Source organism: Arachis ipaensis, chromosome B1 (assembly GCF_059453495.1).
Source record: "Arachis ipaensis isolate K30076 ecotype BB chromosome B1, ASM5945349v1, whole genome shotgun sequence".
NCBI classification, from domain to species: domain Eukaryota; kingdom Viridiplantae; phylum Streptophyta; class Magnoliopsida; order Fabales; family Fabaceae; genus Arachis; species Arachis ipaensis.
The window spans coordinates 137,236,888-137,249,456 of NC_142436.1; the positions used below are offsets into that span (position 1 = coordinate 137,236,888).

At 35.9% G+C, this 12,569-nt stretch overlaps 1 protein-coding gene across 1 annotated transcript; it reads left to right on the plus strand.

Annotated features, from left to right (window-relative positions):
* The first annotated feature begins 1,456 nt into the window (after window positions 1-1,456).
* Window positions 1,457-2,085, plus strand: LOC107619505 (uncharacterized). The gene is made up of 3 exons (XM_088503084.1): window positions 1,457-1,495; window positions 1,593-1,700; window positions 1,786-2,085. Exons 1-3 carry the CDS (start codon window positions 1,457-1,459, stop codon window positions 2,083-2,085), a joined length of 447 nt encoding a protein of 148 aa, XP_088359210.1.
* The last annotated feature ends 10,484 nt before the right edge of the window (window positions 2,086-12,569 follow it).

The following is a 12,569-nucleotide window of genomic DNA, read 5'->3' on the forward strand; positions in this document are numbered from 1 at the left end:
GTGCCAACAAGTGTAAGCCAAGAACGGAGTTGTCCAAGTTCTACTCAACTCACAATCAACCAAGGGCAGTAGCAAAATATTCAACTCACAGATGAAGAGACTGAAACAGGGAAGATGACACAACTTTGCCTACTCCTGAAACTACCCCACAAAATAAAAGTGCAATGTTGGAGCAAAGAATATCAACAAAGGGTAAGAGGATGCCAGGAGTAAAGGCTACAACAATTGACAAATTCTTAAAGGAAAATGGGATAGACATGGAAATTGAAGGACCAAGCACTGAACTAAGTGAGGACGGGAAAGAAAGCATGGCACTTGATGAAGACTATTATCAACATGTGATGGAGGACATTGATGATGAAGAAGGTACTGTTTTGCTATTTTTCTATCTTCTCTTGTAAATTGTAATGCTTCTTTTTTCAATTGGCATCACTAATTAGTCCTTAATCTCTTTCCTAATGAATGAAACTAGGAGAGCCAAAGAAGAAGAAAATTCGTGGAAAAATAACTTGCAAAGAGATTTATGCAAGGACTATGGAACAGCGGGAAGAAGTCACTTTTGATATTGGACAGCCCGTAGGACCAACTGACCAAAGTGTTTCTAATTTAACTAGTTTTGTTGGCACTATTGGTAGAAATAAAAGATTCGTTAGTCTTTTGTACACTAGTTGGCATGCGGTTTCTCCTAAATCTAAGAAGTTCATGTGGGACTATGTTAACATAAGACACTCGGTAATTATTGACTTCGATTTTTTTATTCAGCACAAGAGCATATAGCAATTACTTATAATCATGTAGACCAAGTTTATCCTCCCAGACAGTGGATAAAGTGGGTAATGCAAGCGATTTGAGATGCTTGGAAGCGGTTCAAAGGAAAGATTAAGCAGAAGCACTTTGTTCCCTATGATACTATTGAAGATATGGTGAAGAATCGACCCCCACAAGTACCAGAAAGTCAATTCATAAAATTGATCTATTATTGGAGTCATCTTCTAATCCAGGTAAAAGACTATATATGTTGAATTTTCATGTGTACGCTTTATTTCTAACATGTGATAGTATAAATGAAATTTAAATAGTGCTTTAGTGCAACAGCAAAATAATTATATTGAATAGACCTAGTGATAATAATTGCTTAATAATAATTCAGGGGTTGTTAGAAAATAAAAATCTCTTTAGTTGCATACAGTAGTCTTCCTTTGGGCTTGACTTCAGGCGCAATGAACCTGCATTTGTGATACTTGATTTAAACCTGCATTTGGACCAAAACCCATGATTATTTAACGAGAGAATGTGACATATTTTTCAGTCAGCTTAATAATGCAACCATGCTAGTAGATTTCCCTAACTCATTATGCTGCACGTGTTAGTAATTGTATGCTAACTTTTTATTCACTTCCAGTCAATAAGCCAAAGAAACAAACAATACAAGGAAAAACAGAAGTTTCCACATCGCATGGAGCCAATCAATTTCGGAAGAGTACGAGTGGCTCTGGTAAAATTCTTTAATATGAAAGAGAAAAATTATATTTATTGGGATTTATATTAGTATAAATTGAAGGAAGAAACTAAAGTAATATCTTGTTTTGCAGCGAGCGACAAAGGAAACAAACGAGGAACCAAAAAGGTTTGAGATGTTCATTGCTACCCGAACAAGTCGGAAGAGGAAAGAAGTGGATGAGGAAACACAGACTGCTATTGTAAGAGTTCATTGAATCATTCATAATTACATTTCAAATTTAGGATATGGTAACTAATTCAATTTTAAATGTTTCTTCTATGCAGGAAGACTTCCAACACCGCCAAGCTGCTGGTAAAACAGAAGAGGAAGCATTTGAGACCTTATTTGGGAAAGAACAACCAGGTCGGGTAAGGTTGTATGGAAGATCTGTGACAAAAAGTGATTTAAAAAAACATGCTGAAATTAATGAAATCAAGAATCAGCACAAAGAGGAAGTGTCCAGTCTGAAGGATAAACTTGGACACATGGAGGCCAAACAACAAAAACAAGAGGAAGAAATTCATGGGTTGCGAAATATGGTCAAGTTAATACTGCAGCGATCGGAACCTAGAATGAGGCCATAAGAACTAGAAGCTTTATTACAAGACGCTCAACAGTCTCCGATTGATACGAATAGCGGCCATGGATCAACTCATTTTCCGAACTTAGATGTGGTATGTCCTTATCTGTTCCTTGTTCCATAGGTTTTTGCTTGCATTTACATTAATTGCTATGGCTGGAAATTATATGGTGTTGCACCGAAGTTGTATTGCTATGGCTGAAATTTGTTTGTGCAATTCTGATTGTTGTATCTCTTATTTTGTGCACTTAGTACATATGAATTTGTCCCTATATCTAATTTAAGTGTGAAAGTCTGGTTAATTAGTGCATGAACAGTGCTATAGGGACAAATCAGGATTGTGTTAAAGGAAATGGAAGAAAGAAACACCAGATTTTCATGGTTTTAATGAAACAGGATAATGCATAATTCCTTGAATTCACCTCTCTTGCCGTGACCATGTTATTTTTTTTTGTATATGCTTTCTTGGTTTACTATGTCTACGTGTTCCCTTCATTGCAAGCTCAAGTGGGAAAATCTTGTGAAATGTTGCTTTTGATTTTAACAGAATAACATTACTGTTTTTTAATCTCACCATGCATGCTAGTTAGAAACTTTAAATTCTTATCTTTTGTTTCTCAAACGTTCTTGCTGCACTGAAATACTGATGTTGTATGTGTATGGTTCTTTTATGCCTTAATAATTTACTACAAGTACATGTTGGCGCATTGGCAATTGTTATTGCTCTTCTGTTTTGAGTTGTGTCGATCGAAGTTCTTCGTCTCCCTAATAGGTATTTCACAAAACCAAGCTTTTAATCATATTTTGTTTCTGGCATCCAGAGTAGGAGTCTAAACTTTTTAATCACTTAAATTTGTCCCTAAATTTAACTGTTTCAGGTGCTGTTGTAGTTGGTTACAGAGGTATCAAAAATTCCATGAGTACTCTGCTGGTTATGGTTTAGTAGTAGATGTAGAATCTAATTTTGTATACTATATCTAATTTTTAGTAGTAGATGTAGAATCTAATTTTTAGTAGTAGATGTATATATATAAGGAACTTAGTAATTGAGGGTTTGATGCGTTTCAAGTTTTGCTCACCTTCAAGGTGTTTGATACAATGTCAGTGTCAGAGTTAGCTTGCTTTCTAGTAGCTTTTTTATTTGTTTTATTTTATTGTGTGAATTTGCTTTTGGAATTTTCACTATTGGATCCTTGTTTTTGTTTTTGAATGTTGGCTAATCTGTTTTCTTATGGTAAGAAATATGCATGTTGAGATAGAGATAGGAAGCTTACGCGTTTTGTTAATAATGTTGCTGGTTTGATTTATGAGCTTATTGATTGTGTGCTCCTTCGGGTGATTTTGCACTTGAGCTGTTTGATGAAATGCGCAATAGGCTTATACATGTAAAATCCAAAAAAAACTTTTATAATTTTTGTATACTAAAATCTTGATATAACAAAAATTCCATTTAATTTTTATAATTACGAATGTCATTATGAATATTTTTCTAACTACTTTTCTATATAATTATGCAGGGTAACAATGAAGATTAAGCAATGAAGATTAAGCTGATTATTATTGTGGTTTATTAGCTAAGATAGAGTACTGTTTAGAATCTTTACATGTATGGTTGACTAATGACTTTTATTAGAAGATACTTATATATGTAGGATATATTTTTTTTTGTAGAGTATTAATAGTAAATTCTAAGTGATATTATGGTTATTTTGATATGGCTATGCTTACTTTAGTGTGAGATGTATGAATTTTTACAATTAACTTCATTCTAGTACTTTTGGATCATTATTATAAATATATTTTGGTTAGAGATAATTTTTATTATTTAAAAAAATTATTTAGTATAATTATGTATTTATTTTTATTTTATAATATTCAACTCATTTAAATAAAAATGCAGAATTATTATACATGTAATCATATTAACCATTATTATATATATATACAGAAAACAAAAACGAGACCTAAGGCTACACTTATATACAGTAGCTATAGTATACAAAAAAAAAATAAGGGAGCTAAGGCTACACTTATAAAAAGTAACCATGGTATAAAATGTGGCTACCCTTTACAGGTGATGCAGTAGCGTTGAAAAGCATAGCCTATTCTGGCAAAAATGGAAGCTGAAAAGCATAGCCTTTGGTCCTGGACAGCATCACTTGAAAAGCGTACCCTATTTCCAAACGCCAAAAGCGTAGCCCTTGGTGCAGAAAAGCGTAGCCTTTGAGAATAGGCAACGGCCGAATAGGAATAACCTCAAAAAGCGTAGTTGTAGTCCAAAAAGCGTAGCCATAGCCTAAGACATCATTTTTTTTTCACTTTTGGCTACACTTTTCAAGTGTACCTGAATGGGTGTTTTTCTTGTGTTGGAGTTCAAATTCTCATGACTAAGCTTGTTGATTTAATTAGTTAACTGAAAATGAAAGCTTAATGCTCTTCATATATTTTCAAAATTCTAATAGAGCTATATATATATATATATATATATATATATATATATATATATATATATATATATATATATATATATATATATATATATATTGGTATCAATGAAAACATATATATATTAATCAATGCACAAAGAACTGTTAAGAAACTTGAATAAGACAACAGAAAGTTGTGTAGACCAAACCATATCCAAGAAATAATTCTTCTATCTTTATTTATTCATATAAATTCTCATATTTCTAATCACTCTGTATTTTAGTTTTGATGATTAGTTTTCATGCTCCTTTACAAGTGATCAGCTTTAATCTTTAAAAGAGATTTCTAACATCTGTGATCTATACCCTTTCAGATACCAGTTAATTTTAAAAAAATTAAAGCGAAAAAAAACGTATGGTAGACAGAGATAACAAACGAAGAACAAGCTAGAACCTTACTAATGAAGAGGGGTTTTGTACATACCAGTAGTGTAAACGGCGAAGCTGATCGGAAATAGACCCACCGGCAACGAGAAGCGCAATGCAGGTGGTACTGGTGGCCGGAGGAGAACGGCAGCAAGGATTTGCGCGCAGAGGTGTGTTTCGTGCCTCTGCCCCTTATGTGTTCGCTCGATGAAGAATCTAAGCTATAAATCTGATTCTGGGAAGGGTCGACGGGAGGGAGAGAAGGGTGGATCGGCAGCCACGCAACTCCACAGTGACACAGTGGGGCACGGTGGAGCAGGAAAGAGTTTCGCGCGCTCTGCACTCTCCCTTGGCGGGTCCTCAGTTTCTTGATTTTGGTATTTTGAATTGAATTTGGGTAAAATCATCACTAGATGGATTGGGGTTAGCGGCGGACTTCGTGGGTTCGACACTAAATTAGTGCGATTCGGCGTCAGTAGTTTGATTTGGGAAGGGATCGCAGCTATCCACCCTGAATTGCTGCTGTTGGTGACACCGCAGGAAATTTGCCACCGGCATCCTCCGCATCTGTTGTAGTGTATATTATGTTTGGTTTGGAGTTTTTACAAAGAAAATTTGAATTTGAATTTGAATTTTCGGATAATTAACCGTTGGTTTTCAAAAAGATGCATAAGACGAGCGATGATCACTGCGGTTGAAAACAGTTTTCTTTTATATATATATATATATATCTTTTTATGACAATTCTGAAATTCCTATGGTGAGACCGTGTGGTTAGATTTCTCATCCCCCTACAAATTTCTCTTTTCAGGACGGACGAAAAGTTAAAGGAGTTTCTTCTGCGTATCTGATTGTGTTGTATATATCTTAGTTATAGTTTTTCCCTTGTCTTATTATATATTTTTGTAAAAGGCATAGGAGTCATGATTTGTAATTATATATATATATATATATATATATATATATATATATATATATATATATATATATATATGTCTGGTATATTTGTAAATTACTTGTATAAGAAGTCTTGTATATATATATGTGATTAAATTTGTTTATATATGCATGTTTGTAAAAGAAAAAGAACTTTCGGTTTTTCAAAGAAAACGGCGATACAGTTTCGAGTTAAAGGCTCCTATTTTATTATTAAATATATAGAAGTCATCGTAATATCCTCGCTATCAGAATAGCACAGCCGGAAGCGTGACATTCTGATAGTAAAAATGTTACAATCATGACATACATAACATAAATTAACGTAAAAACTTATATATAATATAACATTATTAATCATTTTACTAATTATTTTATATATATTATATATATCGGGACGGATAGAAATAGGTATTACCTAAATCCGATTTCGTCTCTGTCCCCGCCCCGCCCTATCGAAAATTCGTCCAACATTGGAGCCAGTTATTACCCGCTCTCGAATAGATAGGGACGAGTGAATACCCGCAGATTCGAATATTGTCCTCATCCCTAATTGCTGTCAAGGCTAGGAATCTGAGACAGCAGCGACAATCCTCCACTACCGCTGGACTTGGTTCAACTTGCAACGAAAAGATTTTTAGGAGAGAAAATTAAAGAAACAAAGGTAGTGATATTAGTTATTAATGTTAACCTTTCAACTAGAGACTTTGCTTGTATTTTCAGTCCATTCAAACATGGGAAGAAAACCGAGGAGAATTAGCAAATAAGGGTAAGATTACAGATTTATCCTTTGTGTTACATAGAAAGCAAAATCCCTAATGCGGTTTTCTCTGGAGCTTGAAAATACGTTTCTTCTCCACCGTAGCTTCACCGTCGTCCTCAACAGCGCCACCGCAGCCTCATCGTCATCGTCCACAACGCCACGGCAGTTTCGTTATTGTCGTGACAGCCCCTTCGCATCTTCATCCTTGTATATTCAAGAGTCAACACAAAAGTGAGTTCTTTCTCTGTCAATTTCGTGGTTTCTCCCAAAACTAAATGGAAAAATTATCACTGCACATAGTTTGTAATTTTCTTTTGTTTTTCAGTTGACATATTGTTCTGATTTTACATTCTATGGATGATTCTTATTTATGTAGTGAACAAATAATCAATTCTTTCTTCTCTATTTTCAAATAGGTCCTTCTTTTTAATTAAAAAATCCAACCATATTCGACCTTATATTTCACTTAGTTCATGATTAGTCCAAAAAGGGGGAATTTTTAACTCATTAGGCCTTTAATTAAGTGCTTTCACCGTAGCTAAGTCCACTTAATTTTGGTGATAAACCAATGCATCAATTAACACGTTTTATTAAGTTACTGGAACGCTTCATATATATGATGCAGGCGTCCATGATGAAGAGATTGTGGCATTGAAAATGAGTGGTAAACGATAGTGTTAGAGAAAATCATTTTATTTTATTTAAAAACAATAATTTAATTTCATCTTGAAATTAATTTAAGTGAAAAGAGTTTATATTTTTAAAATACATGATATTGCTACTAATAAATAAATTAATTTTTTTAATATTGTAGACTGAGACTGAGATTTTTTAGGTTTCCATATTTACCTTATTCTTGTTGAAACACCGACAAAATCATATGAATGTATTATTTGTGAGTTCGAATTCTTGACTATTTAAATTTGTGTTCCAAAATCCTTTAATTGTACTTACTTGTGTGAAAGAAGGGAGTTTGAGATTAGTTTGCATATAATTTTAGTTGTATAAAATTATATTTTTTAGTTTGAATTCTTAAAGATTAAAATTTGAGTTTCAAAATCCTTTAACAACACTAATTTATGTGAAAGAAGGGAGTTTGAGACTATTTATCATATAATTTTATTTGTATAAAGTTATATTTTTTAGTTTAAATTCTTAAAGGTTTAAATTTGAGTTCGAAAACCCTTTAATTTTACTAGCTTAGTATGAAAAAAGGGAGTTTGAGACTAATTTTAATTTCATATAATTTTAGTTGTATAAAGTTATTTTTTTTTTAATTTGAGTTATTTATAGTTTATGTGATTTACAGTTTATTGTTTATGACAGTGAGTTTTGGATTCGAATTTGACATTTAGGATTCTTTGTGTTAATTTATATTTGTTGTATATGTTTGTGCAGAAATTATGATGTTTGAAAATATTTAGAAATAACGAATATAGTGCTTAATACAAGCAGAAATAGCTTATGTGTTGATATCTTTAATTAGAAAAAAAAAATTAAATAGATGTGTACATATAATTTTAATTATGTAGAATTAATTTTTTAAAAGTAGATATATGTTAATGACTCTAACTACGAAAAATTATCCTTTTTAAAATTGACGTATAGTGATAAAATATTACTCTCTTGAAGTCCTGGTCATTGTTAAGTTCTTTTAGTGTTTTGTTATATTTATAAGAATTGTATATAATTTTTTGTCGTACGTAATAAGAAAGAAATGCTAGCCATTTTTTATATTAATATTTTATTTTATTAAAGACGATTTAGTGACACATTTCCTTAAATATAATTAAATAATTAATGATACAACCTATGAATAAGTTTTATTATTTTTTTATAAAATTATTTATTTGTATTTGTTTGAAAAACAAAGTCCCTTCTTTTTCGTTTATAACATTTAAAAGACAATAAAAAATGATAACTTTAAAAAATGACTTTTTTCTATTGAAAAAATGACTTTAAATATATTAATAAATTATAATTTATATAAAATATAAATAAAGATATTAATATAGTTTTATTTTGTTATAATTTTTTTAATTTTTTTTTGTTTAAGTAATTTTTTTAATTTTCTTTTTATTTATTTTTTCTTCATCTAAACAATATAAAAAATTTTAATTTTTTTTATTTTCTTTTTTTTTATTTTTTTTTATTTTTTATTTTATATCCAAATATAATGATAAAGACAAATGTAGGAAGAACTATATTTCAACAGAACATTATATATGATTCATTATGAGATAAGGTATTTTTAGAGTTTAGAAATCTTTTTTTTTTTTAGTGTTTACATAGTTATGTGTATAAATTTTGGATTTAACTTTTTGAAAATGAGGAGATTGTAAAATAACAAAGTAAATATCTAATTATTTTTAAACTAAAAATAATAAAGACTCACATCTAATAAAAATTATAAATTCAATAATTATCATTTTTCACCTTTTGATATTTTCTACGTAACTAAAGATCAAGTTTAATTTATTTCTAATTAATCATTAACTTATAATTTATTATCAATTTTTTATAATTAACATAAGTAGAAAAATATAAGTTTAATTTTTATATACTATTAACATAAAACTCTTTTAGTATTTGTTCGGTTGCTCGGAATGTTGGACGGGTCAGAGAGATGCGCCAGGTGAGGGTATGGAAACCGACTTGAACTTGAGTCTGCGTGGGCCGACGACCTCCCGAATTCTTCGTGAAATATGGGGGGAGCCACCTACAAAGACACTCCGACGCCCAAGTCAGGAAGTATGCAGGTAGCAGCGTGAAAAAAGGCGGTAGTGACGTACCTTGGAGGAGGGGTAGGGCCCTCATTTATATCTTGTCAGTGGGGTGGGTCCCATGAGGACAGACCCACCTTCCTGGAACCTTCCTTACTCCAGCTGTAAGATAGCTGGCTCCCTGGAGGAGAGGTACCTGGGTCAAGGTCCAGGCGTGTGATGCCCCGTAGACCGGTCGCCCAGGTCGGGTGAGGGCGTATGCTGGGCCGGGACGGCCACGAGGCCAGCTAGGCTGGGCCGCAACAGTGCCCCAACGCGCCAGCTATGGCCGTGAGTACCGTGGTTGGCGCGTTCAGTTCCTCTTCGTGTGTGGTGTCGGTTAGCCGGTCGCTCGTGGTCGGGACGCGTCTCCTGCGCGCGCGAGCTTCTTCGTTGCAGGGGTGCGCCGCTTCTCGCCTTGTTTTTTGCGCTGAGCATTTAATGCTCATAATGGGTTATTCAAAACCCTGCATGAAATGACTGTTCTACCCCTGTCTTTCATGCTTCTTGGGTTAGCTTCCCCTTCAGTTTTCCATTCAGTTTCAACTTCCACCATCATCGCATTTCTCTCGTATTCTCCTTCTTCATTCCAAATCCCCTGCTGCAACTTGTTGCTTCGCTCAGGCCTCCCTCATTCTTTTGGCTTCTTCAGATCAGTACTACTGTCTTGGTACGCTCTATTTCTCATTCTTCAATCTGTATAGCTTCATTTTGCTTTTCATTCCGTTTCTGTATGCGTGTTGTTCCTCTGGGTTGGATTGCATGTTGAATGACGTTAGTATTAGGTAGATGAATTAGGGGGGTTACCATTCGAGAATGTTGGTTTTTTAGGCTTCGTTTTGACTAGATTTAATCTTAGCTTGACTGCAAGTCTCTGGTAGGCAAAATGTAGTTTTCTGGTATTAGTGCCGATCTCCCGGCCTCTTAGACTAACTGAGTGGTGCCCCCACTGTAGGTATGGCCCAGCGTCCTATGGCCCCACGTCCTGTTGCGCGGGCTCCCATTGCGAGAACACCTTATGATCGGTACGCCTGGGTAACCTCGGACGTGAAGGATTCTCCTAACCAGATGGACCTGGAGGAGCTCACTAAGTTCTGACGAGCCGATTACTTATGTGGTGGGAGTGAACGAAGTCTTCTTCCCTGCTGACCACGAGCGGATATACCATCTAAACTACACTCCCCCCAGATCGCCGATTGGATCTAGTTTTACAAGGCGATGTTCACCCAACTGGGAGTTCGTATTCCCTTTTCTCCCTTTCAAATGGCGCTACTCAACCGGTGTGACGTAGCGCCGGCTCAATTGCATCCGAACAGTTGGGCTTTGATCCGCTGTTTCGAGATAGTCTGTGAATACTTGGAGCTGCCGGTCTCCGTTGAGGGTTTTTTTATTTCTTTTTACCCTTACAAACCCTTCTAAAGAGGGGAAGGCCAGAAAAAGTTTTATGTCCTTCTAGTCGGCTCAAGGTCGGAGGATCTGTGCTCTATTCGAAGATTCCTACCATGGTTTCAAGGATAAACATTTCAAGGTTCGCCCGGCCGAAGGTCGGCATCCCTTCTGGTTGACGTTAGAAGGTGAACGTCGTATCCCTACCTATTAGAGCTTTGGGGCGGGGTCCAATGCCTTCACCAAAATGACATATAAAGGGTTATCTGCCGGGAACAAGAAGGTTGCCGACGTCCTGTTGGCCGGTTTTGGTAGGAGCCATGTAAACCCCCCACCTTCTTATGGGGGATCAGGACATGGCTAGGGGTTATATTGGTGGGTGGTCGCTTGATCGCTTGTTTGTCTGTTGTTTTTGTTGTTTTATTATCCGTCTTACCGACTAACGAGTTTTATCTTCTCTTGTAGTGTCAATGGCTGCTGACCAGGTTGGTCTTGATGCTTTGTTTGATACCTTTCTTGCTGGGGATAGCGACGATGAACCGGCTACCGAGAACCAGGAGGTGCCTCCCCATAACGCCCTCGAGGCTGGAGCTCAATCCCAGCCCACCCAAGGTGAGGTGATCGAGACTAGTGGTGGCCCGAATCCTCAGCCAGAGATCGAGGTGGAGAACCCAGATGTGATGATTGTTGACAACCCGAGAAAGAGGAAACTGTCTTCTATCCCCAAGGGAGTTCTTACCGTGATGGAGAAGAACTTCGATGCCGGGCACTTTATTGATTCCCAACTACTCCCAGGCACGGAGGACTTCTTCCATGGTGGGGATCTCCCTTCGCAGGCCAGTGGATATACCATACCCTGCTCCGGGGAGCCGCCATAGCGAGGAAGGCGGAATTCGCCTTGGCAGAGACGCAGTCATTGGAGAACAAGCTCGAGTCCTCTGTTTAAGCTAATAACAAATACAAGGTTGAATTCCAATCACTTCGGGAGCAGCTAGCTAGTGCAGAGGAGAAGGTTAAGACTTCCAATGCTGCCATGGCGCGGCTTACCGAGCGGGAGTTGACTCTGGAGGGTCATCTCAACGCCGCTCAAGGCCGGGTGAAAGAGGTCGAGAAAGAGTGCGATGAGGCCCTTGCATCGGCAACCGCGGCCAAAAATGAGGCGGCTAAATTGAAAAGGAAGTATAAAGAGACCGTGAAGCAAGGGAAGAGCGCTATCTTGATGACTGAGGAGGCCCTCAAGGCTCAAGTGAAGCTGCTAGCTCCCAACTTCGACACCTCAGTTGTTGGCGTCTTCAAGACTATTAAGGATGGCAAAATTGTTGACATGCCGAAGAAGTGACGTGGTCTTGCTTTGCTTTTTGTAATATGTAGATCTCTGAGTACTTTATTTTGGTAAACTTGATTGCCATTTCGGCGTACATGTAACAAATTGTTCGTTTACTGTTTTGTCGGTACATGCTTTGGTCGCTATTTCTTACCGTTTTACTGGTAGTTAGCCATTTTTCTTGTACTTGTTTACCTTTTTTATTGGTAATTATCAAAACCGAATTGTGGATTTTAACAATTTGACAGCTATTTATTGCGTCCTTCGTTGTCTTAGTAGTTCCTGGGGTGATCAGTCCCGGGGTACCGTCTTGTTTCGTCGCTGATTACTTTGGTAAAGTAATTTGGTCGGGTAATTCTTTGAACGCGAAAAGAAGGGATGACAAGTTTCAAATAAAACTAATTGGGCATAAAATAGCAACGTCAAGTAATACGAATGTAAGGTAATGGCAAATAAATAACAAAG